This window comes from Osmia bicornis, chromosome 12 (assembly GCF_907164935.1).
Source record: "Osmia bicornis bicornis chromosome 12, iOsmBic2.1, whole genome shotgun sequence".
Taxonomy (NCBI): Eukaryota; Metazoa; Arthropoda; class Insecta; order Hymenoptera; family Megachilidae; genus Osmia; species Osmia bicornis.
This window is the reverse complement of record NC_060227.1, coordinates 6,708,238-6,730,412: the sequence shown is the minus strand read 5'-3', so window position 1 is coordinate 6,730,412 and position 22,175 is coordinate 6,708,238. Positions and strand designations below refer to the sequence as shown.

The following is a 22,175-nucleotide window of genomic DNA, read 5'->3' as shown; positions in this document are numbered from 1 at the left end:
CCAGATGGACTCTCTAAAAACCAGTTCTGAAATAGTTGTTATATTCCAACAAAAATGGTGATGCATCCGGTCCATCTTGGTCGAGCAAAAACAAACCGTGGAATCGTCCGTCTGGAAGTTTGAAATTTTCATCCAAACTGGATGACTTCATCGTGGAATGATTTCTTCCACCTTTTCACGGGATTGAAAGTCGCCGCCCGGTTCCGGGGGGCGTTGTTAATTCGACGGGAAACGAAAGCAAAGTAAAACCTACGGACCAACGACACTGGACTCTGTCAAGAATTATGACGTCTGCACGGTGTCACCTTCGCGGCAGAAGAGAATTTCAGGAGCGGGCAAAAGATGGCCGGTCGGGCATGTAATTCAACACCGGACGAACCGCGATGCACGCCGAACGACCCGGTTTGCGGTGGTCCTTCGCTGCAAGTGGACCGACGCGACGCCGACGTTTTCAAGAATTCCAGCGTAAATATTTATAAGCCGCTGGCACAGAGGGACGAAGGAAAGTCCTGGGACACGAACGGGTCCACCTCGGCTTCGCGATTTGCCGGACGAATTGCAAGAAAGAACCGCGACGAAATAAGACGAGCTTATCTCGGGACAGACGTCCCTCTTGGGAGCAACGACGAATAAATTAACCCGTTCCCTGAAATTAGTCGATCCGTTGTCCACACGGGATGGATGATACTTTTCCTTTGTGGGAATTGGCCTGGAAAAAACTCCGATTCCAACGACGCGATCGTGGAATGGAAATGTACAAATTTTTAAGAACCACCTCGGTGAACTGAATAAAATTGCAATCAATGATAATGAGGGAGGATCGATGAGTATGGGGTTGTTTGTTCACTGTTTTCTTGCACTTTCTGTGATGGGAGTATAAGAGGCCCTAATGAGTCTGATGGATTTCTGTTGGGACACTTTTTAAGGCTGATTCTTGCATTTCGACAGAAATCAGTAGTACGAGTCAACGATATGTCAGACATTGCGATATAAAGCGGTAATGAGACGATATTATCTTGAAGGACATCACTTATTATTTGTCCCTTAAAAGTTCATCATTTTTAACATGGTTTAGATCAAATTCTTTAATATAAAATGTTATTTATTAATAATTATTATAATGAAATCAAAAGTGAGCTAGAATATCGAACAAAGAAAGATAAGAAAAGGAATTACTAGATAGACTATAATCCAATAAAATCTGAAGAAACTTTATGAACCTACAATTTTTTCAACAATCACACTACAATTTATTCGTACCGCAAGTTGATTGACAATTTGTTTTGCAGAATGCCGTTCGTGAAACGGGTAATGGTTCGCTCTCAAACGAACCCGCGAGCCATCAAGAGTAAGACGAGGAAGACGAACAACAAGAAAAGAAAGATGAGAAGGAAGACGAAGAAGCATAGGAAGAATCGTTCTGGTCCCCAGGGGGAAAGAGGCCCTCTTTGAGTAATGTCTTCCTAATTACAATCCTCGCGTTCGAAGCATGACACACGGGTACTGTCTACCGGGCCAAAGGAACGGGTTCTCGAATGGGTCCGCTCGTCCAGAAAAACTCGGATCCTTCATTCATTATGCGGCCATAAAAAAGTTTAACGGCCGAAATCTGGCGCAGAGTAGTCGGCCCAACCTGCAGAAACGCTTTCTCCCGTCCAACTATCACGAGGACTATCCATTCCGGTAGCCCGTCAATCTTATCGAATGAAAAACACCAAAGATCCAGATCAATCTAAAAATAAACTCAGCAGAATTCAACCCTTTCGTTCTGGTGCATATCGCGTGATACTTGCAAATTGATTGTCGGATCAATTCAGACAGCAAACTTTAGGGCTGAAATCTGATTATTTGAATTTTTTTTAAAAGAAGAAAGATGGATTCTAATTACTTGAAATATATTTTAAAAGATACCTGAAGATGACCTACGCAAGAAAAAATTGAAAATCCTTTGATTTTGACGAAAAAATGATACAAGTATCGGTAGAAATTCACCGTTCGTTTCACGTACGCGTTACGAACACGAGTAAATGGGTATGTAATTAACTGGTGGACAGGCAGTAGTCGCGGTTTAATTAATAGTCCGTCGGGGAATCGAGCCCAGTATGAGGGCCACACACCTCGAACCTTTCTTCCTCTGTGCGCGCGTTTTATCTCGCCGCATTATCAGCCGGAATTCGATTTATGACGTACGAAGGAACTCAGAGTTGTCGATCTATCGTTGACGTGGAAGTAAGTAGAGAACGGCGCGGCGGTCGTGGCCGTGCTCGATCACCCGTGAACTGGGAAAAATGGTAATGGCCATAGGGTAACCAGACGACTGATTCACCGTTAACGCAAAACGAAAACCGATGCTGTTTCTCGCTGCGTTACCCGGCATCATTTTTTCTTCCCCTTCGATACTCTGTTTTAATATTGGCGGTTTGTTTTTTATCGGAGCGGTAATAGAACCGGATAGAACGTTGCGTTTAACGTTTTTGCAGAATGCACGATCCTTTGAACAGGATACTTCAGTAATAATTTCCTGAGAATAAGAATTGTACACGTTCTCCTGTTGGAATTATTTCAACCTTCGATTATTTAAAAAATTAATTTTCAAATCCAGAAGAAAATTCAATCTAAAGCGATTGAAGAAAGTAAAATCAGTGAACAAGAGATTCGAATGAAGAAGATCATTCGTAGGCTCGTTTAAAAAAGGAAGCCGTGAATCATAAAGAAGAAGAAGAAGAGGAAGAAGAATAAGGAGAAGCAGTTGAAAATGCATCTAAGTAAATCCCTTTCATTCGTTGGGTCTGATAATAAATACTCACCGCCTGCCGTAGGTGAACGCACCGGTTAATACGTTTCGTTCCAGACAAAGACACTTCATTAATAATCGGAAACTGTTCTTTTGTAACCCTACGTGTTCGCTGCTCCCCTCTTCGGGGCTTGCTTTCTCGCATTAGCGAGCCGCGTTAATCAACTGGCACCGGGGATTAATTGGATTTCGGGGGTGAACAAGTTAACAATCTTGCTCGTTTGATTCACCGAGAGACATACTTTATAAGCTCGCCGTCATTATACCCTCGTTATTTTAATATGTTAATTACAAGGAGTAGCTAATTATAGTAGCAACTATTCTAATGAGAAATTAAATGACCATGATTTCTCGATACCTTTAATTCCTATTTAGAAATAACTATAATAAATTTAACTATTATTTATTATGAATCGATGAGGGCTATTATTAGTATAACAAATTGACAGGTAGGTATTTTGTTAGAAAAGTTAAAAAATTTAAATAAAGTTAATATTCATATCTTTCAGATCCACCTAATTAAAAACCACTTTTCGTGGTTGTGAAGAAGAAAATAAGAAAAAGAAAATTAAAAGGGCGCCAGGATGAAATGCTTTTGAGACAACTGTCGATCGATCGATGGATATCAATGGATGTACTTTGAAACACAAATTCTCGACGGACCATCAATTATACCGAGGGAATTATTAATAATCGTTGCTGTCCTAACAGAGGGACTGGCACCCTTCCAATCGCGATCTGTGCATCGGAGAAGATGATGAGAACGAAAAAGAGGGAGAAAGCTTTTACGAATGACAAGTTTGCCTCGGAGCATACTAAAGGGAAATAAGAGAAAGACAGGGATCGGAGGAGTCCTCGAAGGATACTTATTAAGGTGCACTGCACCCTACAGGTGTTCGCGTGGAATGCTTTGAGAACGAGATCGCGAACCAGACGAGATACGTGTATAAAAGTACTTCTGTATCCTCTTCAACCTGCTTTTCATATTTTGCCAAGGATTTTTTAAACATCCTTGGATTCTGATAAAGCTAACTATAGTTGTTCTTGAACGAATATTATTAAAAAAATGAGATTTTTAATTAATGGTAACTGTCTGAGAATTTAATCAATAAATTGTTACCAGTTTGTATGTTTCATAAAAAATTTACTCAATAAACAATAATCAATTTCAATGGAATTTATAAATATTTTGCCAATTATTTACCTTATCCTTGCCAGAAATAAAAAGGAATATAAAAACTTGTTCCTCGCAAACTTTTTTTTTTGTTTAGAATATAATAAAAGTCTGATTAAAATAATATATTCCTGTCGAAACGATCGATGACGTAATATTTATCGAAACGAACATTTTCTCTTGACGTCAAAAGCCAATGATTTATATATGAAACTTAACGAGATATTGTGCCTGTCGAAGCACAAATCTTGATCTTTATTCGACTAATCAAAAGGAACCAGAAATATTCGGTTGCTCGATCCTTGAAACGATGTTAACGCGCTTAGGTCGTGTAAAATACGATTGCATCAAAGAAAAAAAAAAAACTGTTAATTGGTTCATTAATTCTGTATGACTGACTAGATCTCATCGGTATTCGATTTATAAGCAGTATTAACCAAGACACGCTATTGCATAATGATATGAAATTTTTTAAATATTGAATAATACCCGAAATATTAATAAAATGTTGAGCAATCCATAAGTACTACAAATGTTCCAATAAATGTATTGAAGTAGTTTTGTAGAATGCAATACCGTATGATATTCATTTATTATTCTTTAAACTATCTCATACCGCGATAAAATCTATCAGGTGAGATGTTCGAGAGATTTTTCTTGTCCGTTCATGCGCGAAATCATCATCGAGCATTTTTAGATCCGACGAATCATTAATAACTGCGCTGGATGAGGCACCATGAGGCGAGGAGCGCTCATTACTTTCGTTCTGAAGTGAGATTGCTTTCGCAATTTTTCGAGATTACATATTTAGATGGTTTATCTTTTAGATCAATATTCCATGCAGACGTATCATCGAATTAATAGCGCTAGCCAACAATATATTTTATATCTGCTTTACTCATTTGTACTACTCAGTAACATTTATACTTAAATAATATGATACTCATAAAATTCTTCCATAGAGAAGAATAACTTTGAACTTTTTAACCAGTTTCAAATAATTTTTATCATTAATCAAAGGTAAAATAAACGATGCATCCGTGTGAAAATTAGACATCACTTGATTCAATATAAAACAAAATTATAAAAAGATTTTATTGTACTCACCCTGCTCGCACTCGTCGATGTCCTCCGAGCAGTCAGCCCCCTTGTACCCGGTGGCACAGGAGCAAGTAAACGACCCATTGATGGGGCTGGTGTCACAAATTGCACCCTCGTGACAAGGATTCGATGTACAAGCGTCGTCCAGGTGGCATAACAGTCCTGAAAACCAATGTACATAGATTTATCCTTCGATTGTCCTCCGATTGATTACAGTTGCCACGATATTGACCGGAGAATTGATCGATAAAATACGTATCGCGAGTCTTATTCGTATTAGAAATAAAAATCGATAGACAGGCTTCGTTGTAAAAATTCATTGTAAAAGTATACATTGTAAATGCACGCAACTAAGAACGGCCATTTTGAAGGGAGCCTGTTAATCGAGCATTGCGTGCGTTTCTAGGACAAAAGTGTCGATCGTCGAGCACCAAACACGGCGGCAACCACCAAAGATGGACATCATTAAGGTCTGTATCGCTCGGTGGTTCGCATAACCCGGCCAGAAAACTTCTACTCGAGGATCGTTAAACATGAAGCGAACGAAGGAGAGAAAGAGAGGTGACAAATCCCAACGGCTCTCGATCGTTCAATACGGATTCCTATTCGGTAAATTGTTGGAAATGCTGGCTAACTTACACGATAAGTCGGTCTAATTGCTTCCAAACATGTGGAAATCTAAGGAATTCGTATCTCTACTGCCTGGAAGAAGCTTGCAATGGACTGTTAATTTATTGTATAATGAAGCTTTGAGTTTATGGTAAATTGCAGTTCTATCGTATTTCAACGGTTTTTATAATTTCACTCTTTCTTTTAACGCGTGTAATACTGTGGAGGGTTATCAGTGAACAACGTTACAAATTTAATATAATTAAAAGAATAGCAAAAATCCGCGTTCTAAAAAAATATATAAAAATACCGAGGTGCAAACCGATACACGATCAATATCTTCCGCAAACGTTACAGAGGTACAAGGAATCCTTTGTTGGTCATTGCCAACAATGCCACTCGAACACAGGTATCTCGATAACGGGATGTCTAGGATCTGTTCACATATAAACCAGAGTGAACAAGATGCACGATTACACGTGCGTACTGTAAACCCGTTAGTTTGTACGCGTTGCTTAAACCGTTTCGAAATAATGAGATCGTAAATCGTTGACAACCGGTATGATGTAGCTTGTAACGGGAAGCAATCGATGTTGCGATCTAAAGATTAAGGAAAAATTATAATAATGGTGTTGATTGGCCTATTAACCCTTTCGTGGGCCACCAACTTCTCTACGTATATCAAGATTCTTTCTCTTTTATCAAATAAAATTTCAATTTCTTTCTATTCCTAGTACTCGATTCAATTCCCTGACCATTTTAAAACAAAAGCAACCGATAAAAACATAGCAGAAGAAAGGTTTCGAACTCGTTCGAAAGCCCTTTGAAACCGTTCCTTAAACGTTCGTTGTTCAAGGTACGCGGATCGCGCGAATTCCTTCATTTAAGATTTCCCGGGTCTGCGCGTCCCGATGGAAAAAGTCGCTCGCCGAGCTATAAGGTGGTGGTTTCTATCGCAGGAATCGCAGTAATGCCGGGGACGAAAGAAGGATGCCTGTATTTGGCGATCGCTGTCGGTACGATCGATCTGAAAACCGTCCTGTTCGGCCTCGAGGGCAGGCAACTAAGGACAGAAACTCGTTTTCAGTCCTCAAGGTCGCCGCTCGGTAAGGCTAGCCTGGAGCCTCCGGAATCTTGAGATTCCGAGGGGCTCCCTTCAGGGTCCGCGAGGAAGCTGCATCATATTGTTGCACGTGCAGATGCACCTGCCCGACGATGCACTCCGCTCGCGATGCATAACGCGCCATCTCGTCTTTTCGAATCATCGGTTAACCCTTTCGAGATTTAAACGTGCAGTCGTGCAAACACGAACTATTCTCGTCCAGAAGTTCCATAGGAACTTCGGCCCGGATCGTTCATCAAATTCTCCGGTCAATAACAGCTGTTGGGAAATTTTCATTGAAATCGCGTGTCGCACTTACCAGTCTTGCCGTAGGTGCATTGACAGTAGAAGCTGCCGACGCGGTCGATGCAGGTAGCGCCGTTGAAACATGCAGCTCCTGCACAATCGTCGATGTTGACGCTGCAGTCGGGTCCGGTCCATCCGTTCACGCATATGCACGAATAACTGCCAGGAGAATTGGTACACGTGGCGCCGTTGTGACACAAGGATGGCCGGACCGAGCACTCGTCCACGTCGAGTTCGCATTGTGTGCCCGTGTACGATGGCGGGCACAGACAGGAGTATTCGTTTATCCTGTCCATGCAGGTCGCACCGTTCTGACACAGATTCCCTGGACAATCGTCGATGTTTTCCTCGCATTGCTCGCCACGGAAACCTGGAACAAAAGTGATGATAAATTAGACTGTGTTCTAAGGGCTTTTTCTTTTAGGGTACCACAATAAAAATGATGGATATCGAGTGTCTCAGCTGTGATCATTGGTGATCGGCTAATTAATAATAGTAATTACATTAATTCTTACGATGGATCACGGTGAGGCTAATTTCCATTCTTCGTGAATTTACACGAGATTAGAGGAAAGAACGACGCTGAAGAAGGAAGGCGAGTAGAGCCATCAAGATAAAATCGATAAACCTCGATAACCGTGAAATCGATCGGTCGATACGGTATCGAGCAGTGTGTATGTAAACGGTAAGCAAATAGCCGTGTGATGATCAGCAAAGATTTTTAGCCGAGATCCTAACTGTTCAAACGGCGAGGCTGGAGAGACATGGAAGAAAAGCGATCATCGCAAGAAACTAAACGCTGTTTTAATTAAAACGAAAATCGACGCGGTGTAAAGCTTGAAAACGCAAAAACTGTTGCATAGAAAGGATCGCGATAAGATCGACGTAGCATGACGCGCTATTATTTGCAAGCGAACCGAAAACCCCTTTTGCTTCTTCACCAAGTTCTCCTTTATAGACCTTTGTCTAGCTGCAGGTAAAATAAATATTCAAAGTTTACGGCAAATCGATTCGAGACGGTCTCGCGTAATCGTGCATATCGAAAACAGTAGCGAAGAAATATCTGCGAATTTTTAAGAGGATTCTGATATTCTTTGAAAGTTGAAGTCGATGAACTCCGTTTGGAATACGTGCAGAAATTTCTTTCAGTTGCCACAGAGCACTCTGATTTATAATAAATTACCAAAACCCTTAGTAAATTAAAAATACATCAGATGATACGTAACATTCTTCCGCCTTTATCTATCAATATCACTTGTTGCCGAGCGATGCAAAACTGGTCATGAACCACGGTTACCAACTCTAATGGCGTGCATAATTTATGCTTGGTAAAGCGGTTAACTAAACTTCCTGTGCATCCGCATCGACACGAGAGCCACAGTTTCGTTTCAGAACGAAAAGAATTCCGATCCTATACGTATGTATGGGCCACGACGTTATTATACCAGCTTGCAAACAGGGGCGTAACATTAATATTAACGCGATGCAAAAGTAAATCGGTCGAGGAACTCGCCTACGAGGGGTTCGTCGCCCCTTCCGAGGAATAATCTTACGCTAGAATCTTCTGCTTGCTTCGATATAAATTCCCAACTAAATTATTTAATTTATCGACTATAATACCGCTTCCCTAAATTTCTCTTCTTTTAGTTAGCCACGAAATAGCTGGAGAGCAAATTGACGAGGGCAACAGATGGTTTCGTGCGCCACCATGGCTTCCGTCAGTGAATTTCGGCAGAGATTCGAAACTGGAATTTCAAGGAGGTTTCCCTTCTTGAGTTACCGGATTACAGAGGGACCACAGATCGTCGGGTTTACACGCTACCGTGAGACTGTTACACCGTAAAATTCAGATTATAATACCCTATCCTGGCCAGGAATATACGCGGCAATGTTACGCGAAACGAAGATTTCACCTTTCTCGTTAAATCGAACTTTTACGAGCTGTACTATACGCGACCACGCGGAAGCGTCGTCTTCGTTTTCTCTTAAATTGGCAGGAAAGAAAAAAGAAATGGATAATAAAAGAAATTTTTAAAGAAGTCGAGCGGAGTATGAGGACAACAGGGAAGCATAAAGAAGAAGAACCTACGTCATTGGTGCAGAGCGAATCGATTGCCTTTAATATCGATACGGCTGGGGATAGAAAGGGGAACCATTGAAGCTGCTTGAAAAATGCACGTATTTGCAGCGGCATTCGTTCCGCGTTAATACTCGCATTCTTTTCACTGCTTTTCTCTTTCTACCTTTTCTCCTGGCTGCACGGGGAACCAGGTCTAAAAAAACTACATCCCTGTAGCACCCCTCTGTGGCTAAAATGCAGGATCCATTTAGGGGGTGCAGGCTAACTCCACGTACGATTTCAATCATTTGCAATGATCTTACAAAGAGTGGACAATAATTTTAATCAAAATCCCTGAAATTTCATCGTATAATTGTTTCTCTAGGAAACAGTGGTGTTACATTATACGAATCGGAAGGACACTTCCCATTTCCCCGGAGGAAACAAAACGCCTGGTATCCTCGTGGTAAAAGAAGCCACGAGGATGCAGCGACACTGGGGTCAAAGGGTTTCGAAGCGGCTTTTTCAACGTGAGAACTCTGCGATTCCAAGGGAAACGCGAGCCAACGTGTTCAACGAACACGAATCGAAATCCCTGAATTCCTTCGAAACGTTTATAACCCGTTGCTCCGTTTGTTTTTTTCCCCGAAAGTCTTTTCGTGGGTGAATGAAATCATCCTTGGCTACCCTGAATCAGCGACTAATTGCCCGCCGTTTTACAGGATTCCCGAAATTCCAGTTCGACTGTGCCCGACCTTGCTCTTCGCGAGCGTGTATCCTCATCGGGAACGAAAATCGTTGTTTCTCATCGTGCCGACTTCGACTAATGACTGCTCTCTTAATCCCCCCCGATTGTCGGTTCATTAGGAAAAAAATGATAGAATTCCTGGACGTAATTACCGTGTCTAGTCGGTTCGGGTAATGTATCTGCCGAAAATAAAAATAAAATCGGGGATATCCAAACGTGTTGTTCGAATCGCCGAAAAAGAAGAGTACGTTGAATTTATACCGGTGTTCCACTCGTTACGGCCCTGCATCTGTAACGAAGTAACGGATACGTATCCTTGGGTCGAATAGGGTCCGCTCTGCACCCATCGCACACGTACACGGACACACGCACACGTGGCGGTTGATCGTTCCGATCTGGGGTGAGGCTCATGGACAATTGCAATTATAGGCCTCCGTCCAGGTTGATTTATAAGTGCTGTAGCTATTTCATCCTTTTCCAACGCACCCACGCGGCTTACACAGCTCGCTGTAAGCTTCCAAGCTTATTCTTTCTCTTCGTCTCATCTTTTTATTTCTGTACTCGCGAATCATCGCACGCTCCATTTGTCTGCGCTTTCGCCAGCGGCTACTCGTCCGGACGGTATCCATGATGAATTCGGCTGGAAGGTACGACAGAATTCCGGGAACAGGATGGTACTTTATGGAAATAAGCCGTTGCCATTAACCACGGAGACTGAGAGGGTTTCTCGAGTACCAGCGAGGGTGTACACGCAGGGTGAAGGTTCCTCCGTAGGTATCTTTTGACGGAGAACTTCCATGACATTCCAATTTTGTTTAGAAGGTAAGAAATGTATCGAGCTACAAATGTTTCAAAATATCCTGACGTAATTGAAGAAAAATTAAGAAAAACTCCAGGTCGGTATAAATACTGGTCGGCAGTACCTTTCTTGCCAAGACTCTCTAAATTCACTAGCTTTTTCTAGGGAGTTCGAGGTATCCTGTGCTATCGTTTCGTCTCCCTTCATCCAATTCTCCTCTTACGTCTCACCTCTTTTCACCTTTCTCCAAGCACCTTGTTCCTGCTCGCCACAAATCCCGTCTCTCTCATCTTCATCTTTTCTCCTTCGCTCTGTCACTGATCCACCCCCCACCCCTTCATCCTCATTCACTCATTCCTTTCTCAGATCTCTCTACAGATCTTTCTCCTCTCTCGATAGGATCCGTTCTCTCATTCTCTCCCTCTAACAGCCCCTATACTCTCCTCTCTGTTCCCCTTTCCCGCGCACTTCTGACTAGCAACACAGTGCCTCTCAGCCTGGCGGAAGGTGTGGCAACGTCGCGAGAGCGGGTGTGCGTCGGCCGCAGGCCACGTGGTGGGGACTGTGGGAAAATTCTCATGCCGCCGACTGTGGCGTCGCCAGTGACGCTCAACCGACGCTCGACCGACGCCTGCGATCAAGCCCCCACGAGAGTCCTGCTCGACTTCCTGCTTTCACGCTCCAAGAACGTTTCACCGTGCACGGAAAAAAGAGGGTATCATTAGGGGCGTCGCGAGAAAATTCTGCGATTCGACGCTAAGCCGTCGGCTTCGATTAGTCTTAAGACACTTGGAATAAAAATTTCTGAAGCCAATGTCAAAAGGCTACATTTTCTTAAGAATTCTTCCGAAATGAATAAGAAACATCAAACGACACCGTACACCTAACAGCCCCTTAATCCTCCGTCGTTTAAAGATCAACAAAGAACTGTACCGGAAAAACGATTCTCTTCTGGAGAGAAAGTGCTTTTACGAAGGAAAGAAAACAAGAGAGACGCGGAAGTGACGCGTCTCGTTTCACCATATGGCGTCCTTGCTACGGAATTTCGGACGCGTGTACCATAGGGTATATGGTTGAGAGCTGCTGGGGCCCATCGGGGCCCATGAAGCGAAGAGGAAGGTTAAACACAGCGGCCCGTGCCTCCCCCACCAAAAAGCATCGCAGGCACCGGGTAGCCACGAGCACGCCACGGGGGTGCCCATGGAAAAATTATTTGTCCGTCGCCATAAGTGCGCGCTCGGTGGAACGTTATAATTATATTCAGGCCACGTGGTTGCGCGATGGCGAAACACGGATGCACCTGTCGCGAATCGAATCGCGAAAATCATCGGCGTCGCTGTGAATTCAGTTAGGTTGAAGGATGAAGACATCACCGTGGTACCACGGTACAAATGGATTTCTCGGGATGTTCCCTATGCACATTTGCCTGCATCAATCTTTGGAAGAGTTTAGAAGGTGAATCATCTTAATGACGATGGAGGATGACTAATTTTCGCGACAGGAATCGCATGGTCTACCGTTATTTTGTAAATTGTGGATCTCAATCTCTGAGTCTGATGCGAAGTTCTCCAATCCCTCCAGACTTAACAAGAAATATTAATCAAAGTTTCAATTCTTAATTAACATTCGCGATTACTTAACGTTAGACAAATTACTTGCCTAATCACCAAAAGGAACGAAGTCCGCGGGAGATGTTGAAAACAATCGAGCGATACAGATCGCTTATTAGCGGATTAACGCTACTTTACAAAATGGCCATCGATCGCCATCCATCTCGAACGAACGGACAAGCGGTGCACGTTCATGCCCTTGTAAGGAGTAATTATTGCAATGCGATTCGCCCCTCGTTAGATCTCTAACGAACCAATGCGAGCCCAGGCCTTTTAAAAGCTGCTTTGCACGCTTGTTAGAATTCCCAGACAGTCGGAAAGAGGGTAATGATACGAGAGAGCCCTTAGAGACCCGTATGCCGCTGCAATTCCCAGCCAGTACATCGTTCCATTAAAAGAATCCCGTCCGCTCGTTTTCCGTGCACCGATATTCCCTCGACTTTAGCGAAACCATGAAACGTAACAGCATTGATACGGTGAATGCTTTGAAATTTTCGAAATTCTCTCAACTAAAGCAACGTTAATCCTCTTGATTTGCCATTTTTCAGAAGATAAATTCTTATGGACCCGAGGATCTTTTGAAATATTTAGCTGGATGCGTTCCAACGAGATCACGAGAAAGATGGGTTAAGAAGCACAAACAGAAATGGAGCGTTATCTGCAAAGTACCAATGCTGAATCCATGGAGCCAGTTCAAGTTGGACAGCAATAATGCACAGGTCGTCGCACAGCGCGCGATTTCTACACCGGTTCCGCGCGTCTTAATACCCTCTTTCACCATTTTTTTTTTTTTTCATCTCTGCTCCACCCCATCAGACTCTCCCCGTTCTTTGTCCATTTTCTGGGACCTTAAAAGGCGCGCGTACTCGAGAAAGGACCCACCGATAAGCGTAATTTGAATGGGTAATGGCTTCGGCAAGGGAGGAGGGTCCCCGGTTAATGACGGGTCCAGCGGGAGGAGCAGAGACGTCGGGATGAAAGAGGAAGGAGAGAGGAGAGATCCGGGCGCCGAGATGGTGCTCGCTCTGCCAGCCTTAATGCACTCTCCTCTCGGGCCTCGATCTCGATTGGGGGACGTTTTCGGCCACGAAACCGCGTCGTCTTATCGTTACCAAAACCGGATCCACTTTTCCGCGCGTACCACTCCGTCTCCGGCCATTACCGCGTACGCGATCGGCGAAATCGCGTCCTGCCTGTCGCCCCGGCCGAATCGAACTGTTTAAATGTCTCCATTAAACCGAGAAGAAGCTTAATCGAAGAAACGGACGGGCAAGCTCGAGTGGAACGGTACCACAGGGCGCAGGTAATTCGAGAACCTGCAGCTCTCACGGGACGGCTCGAAACACCCTTGGCACAAAATTTATGCGGACCCCGTTGAAGAGCCATGAATAATGCATACGCGGAACACGCTGCCGAAGTGTCTAATTTGAGAATATCCTTGGGAATGTGGTACGACGTTACACACGGCATCGAGGAATATCGCCGGAATGTCTTTTAGGGATTTCGAGAGCTAGCTCCGAACGGATGAGAAGGGAGCCAGTGAAAAGCAGCTGGATATCATAACAGCTCCAAGACGAATCACGTATGACGAGAGATTCTCCAGACGCTTTGGCTCAATGGACCTGTACAAGCCTTCTATAAATAAACGCTCGACGGACTCAACTACCATCACCGAGTCCTCCATGATCTCATTAATGTCTCTTCCTTAGGTTGTTATAAGAGAAATAAATCTGAAATTCTACAATAACACTTCTGGTGTTCTTTTATTTATTTTAATCGTTTCCTTAATGTCAAATATCACCCTAATTTTTATCTCGTTACACCTACGCTAGTGTTCCTTGATAACGAACAGAAGTGACGTTTATTTATTGAAAAGAAGAATAGAAACGCGGTGGTTCTAATGTGAGAAACGGTTGAAAGAGTTGGTCGCGATAGAGGTATGCGTGCGACGAAAGAAGTAGCCCGAGCTTTGTGCAACAGGTAGCTACAAAACGATCAACAAGTGGCTGCAGGGCTTGCTGAGTGCTTTAGCTCGTAGCACGCTATCTTCGGAAACCGGTGAAAAGAGAAAAAGGAAGATGAAAACGCGGCTACACAAAAGGGGGCTGCTGAATTACACGCGAAATCCGTGAGGCTGCAATTAGATCGCAAGAAAGAGAAAAATGAAGAACGGAACGGAGAAAAAGCGACTCGAATGGGACGCGAAATCTTACGCAACAGGTGTACGCCATCGAACAGGTGGTTCTCTCGTTCAAATCACAGTCTCCGATAGAAAGTGGGATAAGAAGCGGTTATTGTTCGAACCTTAGATCGAACAAGATCGCGATAAATTTTAACTACACCCTGTATCGCCATAAGTGTATAGAATAAACAGGCATCGAGGAGAGGACTGGAAAAAATTTTGTAGCCGGAGGAAAGACTCGGCGAAATTTTTACTACGAGAAAATTGGGGGCCACAAATTTAATATAATCGAATAACTAAAGAAGGAAACTAGGAAAATGACACAATCGTAATTATAAAAAGCGTCAGAGCTAGGATATAGAAAAGCAGGCCCGCAGCTAAAAGAACAGACGAGACGAAGTGGAAAGGAGTGGACCTGATACGCGGATACTAAAACTCCCTTCTTATCCAGTTCGCAAATACAGAGCTGCCCCGATGCGTGCGTGTGCTCGCACACCGTACAGGTACCGGGCATTCGAACAATGGGACCGTCATGCGGCTACCATTCTTTCGGGACAATCAGTGGAGGCCCCTTTCTCGAAGGGTTACCCCCACCGTTGGTCGAGCACGCGGGGACCGAGGCCCCATGCCGCTTAAAAGGACAATCGCCTTCTTATTTACGATTTGGCCAGCTCTCCCTTTCTCCTTCTTTCTCCTGACCCTCCTCTTTCTTTCGCTTTTTCTACCGGTCCCTGCGTTTTCGAGGCCCACGTAGACCGGCGCGCCGCCAACGAGGAACCCCTACGCGAACGGGGCCCTTCGAAAATCCCGACAGGGGGACCATTTCAACGGCGTTGGTTAGCCCGTTCGACGGCTAGAGGAGCGGCCAAAGCGCACGCCCACCGCACAATTTTTCATGGAATTTCCTCTTCGTTGTTAGAGGCATAAATTTTCACTAGACACCCGCGATATACGCGTCGTTTTTATAGCCCAATAGTTCGCTACCTATGGAATTAATTACAAACCTTCCGAAGGATCAGGGACTGACAGGATATTCTAGGAGAGATTCGATCGAGCGATTAAGCGAAGCTGAATTCGTGTTTTGACTTGTGCCCGTTTCCTACGAGTGGAATTCTCATCGACCACTTAGAGCAGCATCGGCCCTCCCAGTTTTAGGACGCATAAATTACACGACTCGATCATCAATATTCTCTTATGTAATAGACCCCTCTGCCAAGAAGGTATAAATCGACATCGCGTGAAACACTCGATTCCGCGATGGTGCGGTTGAAATTTTGACGGGAATTTATTGCGCTCCGTATCCGGTTTGTAATATTCAGGTGCCGGATGTTGTCTCGTAATGATACCTTTAGGCGCTCGGCTCGATAGGTATTTTCAAATGTCCGGAATAATATATGTGATTTCAAACATTTTTTCAACACTTCACTTCGGAAACTACCCTTCTAATTACAAGTACAATTCAAAATTTTTCGAAAGAAAGAGAACGAAACGAAAGATGGATCATCTTAATGGAAGAAACAGTGAAGTGTCGAGGGTGGAGATGAAGTAGTAATAGAGGAGAGCATGCTGGTATTAAGGTCTCCTTATCCGCCGCTTGAGGAGGCAGCAGAGAAGTTGAAGTGCACTCTCGACACACATGAACACCGAGTGAAGGGTATTGTGTATAGAAACCGAGCCACCTTCGTGCACGCACCTTCTTCTTCTTCTTCGGCAACCCTTCTTCTTTTCTTGCACGAGAGGTTTATGAAGAAGGAAGAGAGAAGGGGGCGAAACCAGACACGAAGGAACACAGGGTGGCTAAGGATCGAGGTAGAAGAAAGGAACGAAGGCCAACGACGACGACGACGACGACGACGACGAAGAAGAAGCAGAAGAAGAAGAAGAAGAGATGGAGAAGTAGGGACGGAGAGTCCGCTGAGTAAGGAGGCGTGGGTGCGCCCTTCGTGATTTACATATGCGTATTCTATACCTTATTTACTGCGTCGATCATCCTCCACTTTATCTCCTCGCGTGTGGGTCGTACCGAGGCAAGACGGCCCAAGGCAGAAAAGAGAGAAAACAAAGGGCGTCGGAAAGCAAGAGGGACGCGTTTCCTCGTCTATTAGCCCGGAGCTGCCATCGCGCCGGTACCGTAAATATTGCACGTAGGTAGATAACCTTAACCTCTTAATTGCACTGCTCGACTCGAGCCACGCTATGACGAAGTAAAAAAAATTTCTTTGATTTGATTGATCCTCGCGACTCCAAGGATTCCCTTATTTTGTATTTCATCTCAACCTAGATACGTTCTAAAAATACCTTCCACCTAAAATTAAGATACGATTTCTATTTCTTCTTGAAAAATAGAAACTAGGTCAAACATAACTCGAAGAAGGTTTTAGGTTCCACGAAATGAATCTTCGGTACATACCAAACTGAATCCGATTGCTAATTATCGCAAGGTTCGTTGCATAAAACCGTATCGACTGTTCGGTTTCTTTTGACGCTCGAAAAGGAGTGAAACTCGGCGAGGACAGGTAAAAAATGACAAGCTAAGGATAATTGAGAACTGTCAGCCTTTTATGAAGTGAGACTTTTCAGAATACGTCTACGCAATAACGCACGCTCGTCTTGGTTAATTGTCGTGACTGGTTCGAGAGACAAAGAGTATCGAAAATGATGGCCGTCTTTTTTAACCGTACCGTGCACCGTGACAGTACGACAAATTGCCTTTGGCTCCAGATAATCGACTCCTAGGGCCGTGAGAGGTTCATAATTGAAACGATGACTGACACGAGCGATAATTAATAAGTCAGATAGGACAATTACGCGAGTAGACGAATGGCGGAGAAAGGAATCAATTATTAACGCGGAAGAAAGGCTGAGCAATTTTTACTTCTTACATAATCGTGTGTTCAAATTTGAATACTAGATTAATCGTTCACCATAAATCATGCATAAACAGATACGATATATTACTATTGAAAGTATTCAGCTTTGAAAATGAATAAAATTTAAATAAAGATCTTATAACCCTTCCAACCTGACATAAGCCTTACTTTATAAAATTCTGAAAAAAAATATAAACGTTTCACCTTCCCGGATGAAAAAGGATTTAGCAAAGCGTTCGATCGTCGAAACGTACTCTCTCTCCCTCTGATCGTAAGAGCCTCGAGGCAATTATTCAATTGGTATCGCCGAAAAGCATCAGGGGGCCGACGACTTCTTCTAGGCCGGCTAGAGAGCATTTCCTATTCGAAACCGCGAAGATTCCGCCAACGAGATATACCACGGAGGAAAGGCAAGCGAGGCAAGGCAAAAAGATGCTTCTCCGTTTCGAGACGCGCGAGTAAATCATGGGAAGAGTATTCGTGAGAGCCACGCGGGACGGCTGTGTCCCGTGAGGGCGAGAGGAGAGGAGAAGGCACGAGGGGTCCATGGTTCCCGTGGATGATCGGTGGTGGAAAGAGAGAGAGAGAGAGAGAGGAGAGAGCAAGAGGGATGCGAAGCAAGAAGAAACCAAGGGTTTCAGTTCGACATATCAGCCTGAGGTGGTCACGAGTCTTGAACTCCGAGCGGAGGGCCACTAGTGGGTGGGACCCTCCGCTTCGTGCCTCTACCTTCTTCTCCTCAGCCTCTTTCTATCCACCTTTTACTCCGCACTTTCGTTTCGTGCAACGACATTGCTCTAACAAATTCGATCCTTCGGCTTTTCTTTGATTCAAATCATTTTTTAGAAATAGGCTATTCCTGCCAAGGTACAGAGAAATTCGAAGATTCGAAAAAAAAGAGGAGAGAAGTTCATATCTTAAAGAGGATCGAGACTTATGGATGGCTATTGATCCTCATCTGTTCCTCAGTGATTTGCATGTTGCTTGTACCCTCTTTGAGGAGCAAGAAACCAGCAGCAATTACAAGAGCGCTTCCAGATCGAAGATACGAACGCGATGTACTGATAAGATTGATTCGGAAAGAAATTCAACAGTTGGGTGCTAAAGAGACGTTTTGAATTTTTTTGAAAAAATCCCCTCCGTGCAGGTTGTTCGGTGGTACACGCGAAGGTCATAGAGGACGCGTAGAGGGAAGCTTGAGAAAGGTGAAGAAGTAGGAGGAGGGAAAGAAAGAAAGAAAGAAAGAAAGAGCGATTGGACGGTTCTCCTCCAACGCGTGGCGCGCGGCTTCTTTGCTCTTGTTGCTCCGTCGTTCGTCCCTTCTTCTTCTTCTTCTCTTCAGCGACGCCAACAAAACCCCCGTGACTTGCACAAGTTGCTCGGGGACCGAACAAAAAGCACTTTGTTCTAAGGTAAACCAACCTTAGGCCATATGTGCGTTCCATCGAGGCTACAAGCTCTGACAAAGAAGGAGGTACCAGACGAGACCAGACCCACCACCACCTTTCCACGATACCGCGAGGGGGTGGGAGGGAAAAAGCGTGTCGAATCGGCCGGAAATTGTCTACGTTGATTTTTCTTCCTTTCTCCTCCACCTTCGTATCTCTTCTTCGCTTCTCTTTGCTGTTCGATATGCACCGTCAAACCGTGCAACGTATTTGCGCTAGGTAATTCGTTCGCAGTGAATCGTGCAGGGGGAACCGACAAAGGGAAAAAAGGGCAGAATTGCTGGCCAACGTGTCGGCGTTACCGGATTTATTGAAATTATGATGACGCAGGCATTATTGTTTCGCGTAATGATCTTTCTTTTACGTTCCCCGTAATGATCGTCACTCTGATGGCATTCGGCGCACGCGAGGAGACTTTCGATATAGCATTCCTCATTTTCAAATGACACAGGGGACGATATTTTTTAATCATGGCTACTAGGAATACTCAGCATACTTGATACTTAATTTTGTATATTTCATTATATTGTATGAAATTAGCCAAATTCATAATTAGAACACTTTAATTTTATCCAATTTCAAATTGAAGGGTTGAGTGCAAGAATATCACTCCAAAAGAGGATCAAAATCTCCAATTCACCCCTTTAAACATACAACAGAAAATATATATATCCATCAAATTGGAAGTATCCGATCGTGCCTATACACATCACGGTTACATTAGACTCAACAAATGCTCACGAGCATGATCGTGTCATTTGAAAGCGACCGGTCTATTTTCCCGCAGCGATTTGAAATTCAACAACGCCTGTTGCACGCGGAACGCGCGTACCTCGAGTTCCACTTTCCTCGGCGAGCATGCAAGGATTTACCGCGGGGATGCTGTCGAGGACACTCGTGTATCCGATAACCCAATATCCTCGCGAGTTGTCGTCGTCTCGGTGCCTTCTCCGCAGAGATGCAGGCACTTCGAGCCGCATAAATTTGCATAGAAGCAAAGCGAACGCGACGCGCCCCTTCCTACGTGCACAAGCACAGAAAGCAACCAACTGGATGGACCCCTTTCTTTCCTTGTGTTTCTTGTTTCTCGCAGCAGTGTTTCGAGGCACGTGGTCGGAGACCCAGAGTCTGCCCTTAATAAGGAGCGCGAAGGTCTCGAGGTAGGCGTGGATTTGTCTCGTTCGAGTATCAAACCCGAAAGGGACCTAACGCCGACGCTTTTTACCTCGGGCTGCCTTTTTCATCTGATCCTTTCTCGAGAAAAATTTCGAATCTCGAATAAATTTTCAATTCTACAATTTTGGGATTACGACCATCTATTACGACCATTTTTCCTGCTTTCTTAATCCAAATTTCCAAAAAACCCGTTGCATCTTGCATAATCAGGGTTAACGATCTCGATTGCCTACGCTTGGCAATTTAAACTCGCGCGAGATCCGCGTCGTTCGGCAGAAATATAAAATAAAACTCGGCGAATGGTGGGTGCATTCCGTCATACGTGGACGAAGTCGTAAAAGGATTCTCGGCTGGCTTTTGTCATTGAGGTTTTGTTCGCCTCGGTCGCCGCCGCTCTCTCGGCAGGACATTTAAGGAAGTTCGTCCCGCTTCGGCCAGCGTCGGTCGATTAAGGGAACGAGGAAAAAAATCAAGGGCCGAAGAGCTGTACGAGCTGCGTGTGTAATGGGTGGTGTGTACGGGGTTCCACCCACAAAGGGACTTAATGGCGCCGCCCGCGGCCATTTACCAGTGACTTACGCGTTCGCGCATGATAAATAAATCTATGCAACGCATTATATGCCATGGTTCTCCCTGTCAGCCGCTCTGTGATTAATGCACCCTTTGCTCCTCTACAGAGGTGCTCGCGCTACGCGTGTCTTTGTTACTCGGTTCTCTCTTTTTTTTTTTAATCAAACTTTCATTCTTTCAACCAAGCAGTATTAAGTCTATTATTATCAATAAAAAATTTTATTTAAAAGATTAAAACGATCTCCTAGGACACTGCGCGGCCTCCCTTGAGACCGTAGAAGACACCGTAAAGCAAAGAGTAGCCGGTGCACAATCAACGCGTATCCCCCGCCATTCCGCGAACTTGTAAACCAAACCGCGGATCGCAAATCGAGAAACAGAAAGGCCGCAGGAGGAGGAAGCCCATATACGCGGTAACCCTTCGGTCAAGCCTTTCTGCTCGCTCCTGTCTCTGCTCCTTTCCCCCGGCACGGTCTAACTACGAAAAAACGCACGGTAATTAAGGAAGATAGGAATCGCCTCTTAAATCGCTCTTTAACCGCCGCGAGTCCACCTCCGCCGTGGGTAACCTCCTGCTGGATAACTACCTACACCTCTTTCTTTCTCTCTCTCTCTTTCTTCTCGTCGAGCATCTTTGCCTTCGAGGTTACTCACGCCGCTACTAGAGATATCTGCATCTCGGAAGTGGTTACCCTGTCCCCCGGTGCGGCAAATGAATCAGATCGTCGCATGGACCGTCGCCCGCTGGTCTTATTTATACAACCTGGCCCCGGCGTGTATCGCCTTGTACGGTCAAATCTGCTCATACGCTCGCTCGACCGCCTCCATCGCTTCCTATACCTATTACGCTGTTCAACAAATTTCAACTTTCTTTATGCGTTCCTTCGTTTTCATGCCGTTGCATACCTCCGGGCCGGAAGTGTCAGGTTGATTCAGGTAAATTTATGAGAATTATTTTCAAAGAAAAATAAATAAATTTGGCTGGTTGGTAAGAGCTTCCTACTACCTACTAGAATGTGACTCGATTTTCGTATTCTTCTGTCGGCAACGTAATCCTCTCGACATTGATACGCGCGTGGGTTACAAAGCACCGTTACTGCAACCGAGAAATTCCATCTGTCCCGCGATGATTACTCGGCAAGGAAATTGGAAGCTTTCACGGCCTCCGTGTGTCCCTACCACGGAATCGCTTGTTACGCGATCAGCTCGATTAAAATTAATAAGCGCAACTGCATGCTGATCGAGCTAGCAGAGACGAGGCGCTAACGAGCTTATTCTTCTTCGTACTCGACGATTACTGTTGTTCGCATGTTTATCCGCTTTTGGGAGAAGAACGAGAATCAGAAGCAAGCGAGAAGATTGTTGCAAAAATGTGAACAAGCGTCGTCGTTAGCTAAATGAGTAATTAAGTTCTGTTCGGTAAACACATCTGTTCGGATTCCAGCCTACGCTTCAAGGGGAAAAATGAATGATAATGACCGACGGTACTTGAAGACTTAAGAATTCTAAAAAATCATTAGTATTTTTTGTCGCAATAACGAGCTACCCTCTTGCGATCTCTTCGCGTGCTCTATCCGAATACCGCATCTTTCACGCGTTTCATCCACTTTTCCAGATTCCAAGCAAC

The 22,175-nt window shown here is 44.4% G+C and overlaps 1 protein-coding gene across 2 annotated transcripts in view; it reads right to left on the bottom strand.

Moving 5' to 3' along the window:
* Positions 1-22,175, bottom strand: part of LOC114871706 (neurogenic locus Notch protein) — a 161,052-nt gene that overhangs the window by 54,231 nt on the left and 84,646 nt on the right. For both annotated transcript variants that reach the window (XM_029177932.2, XM_029177933.2), the window contains 2 exons: positions 7,100-7,456; positions 5,076-5,231 (listed from right to left, as the gene is read on the bottom strand). In XM_029177932.2, coding sequence (XP_029033765.1) covers positions 5,076-5,231; positions 7,100-7,456 — 513 coding nt within the window. The remainder of the gene's footprint in view (positions 1-5,075; positions 5,232-7,099; positions 7,457-22,175) is intronic.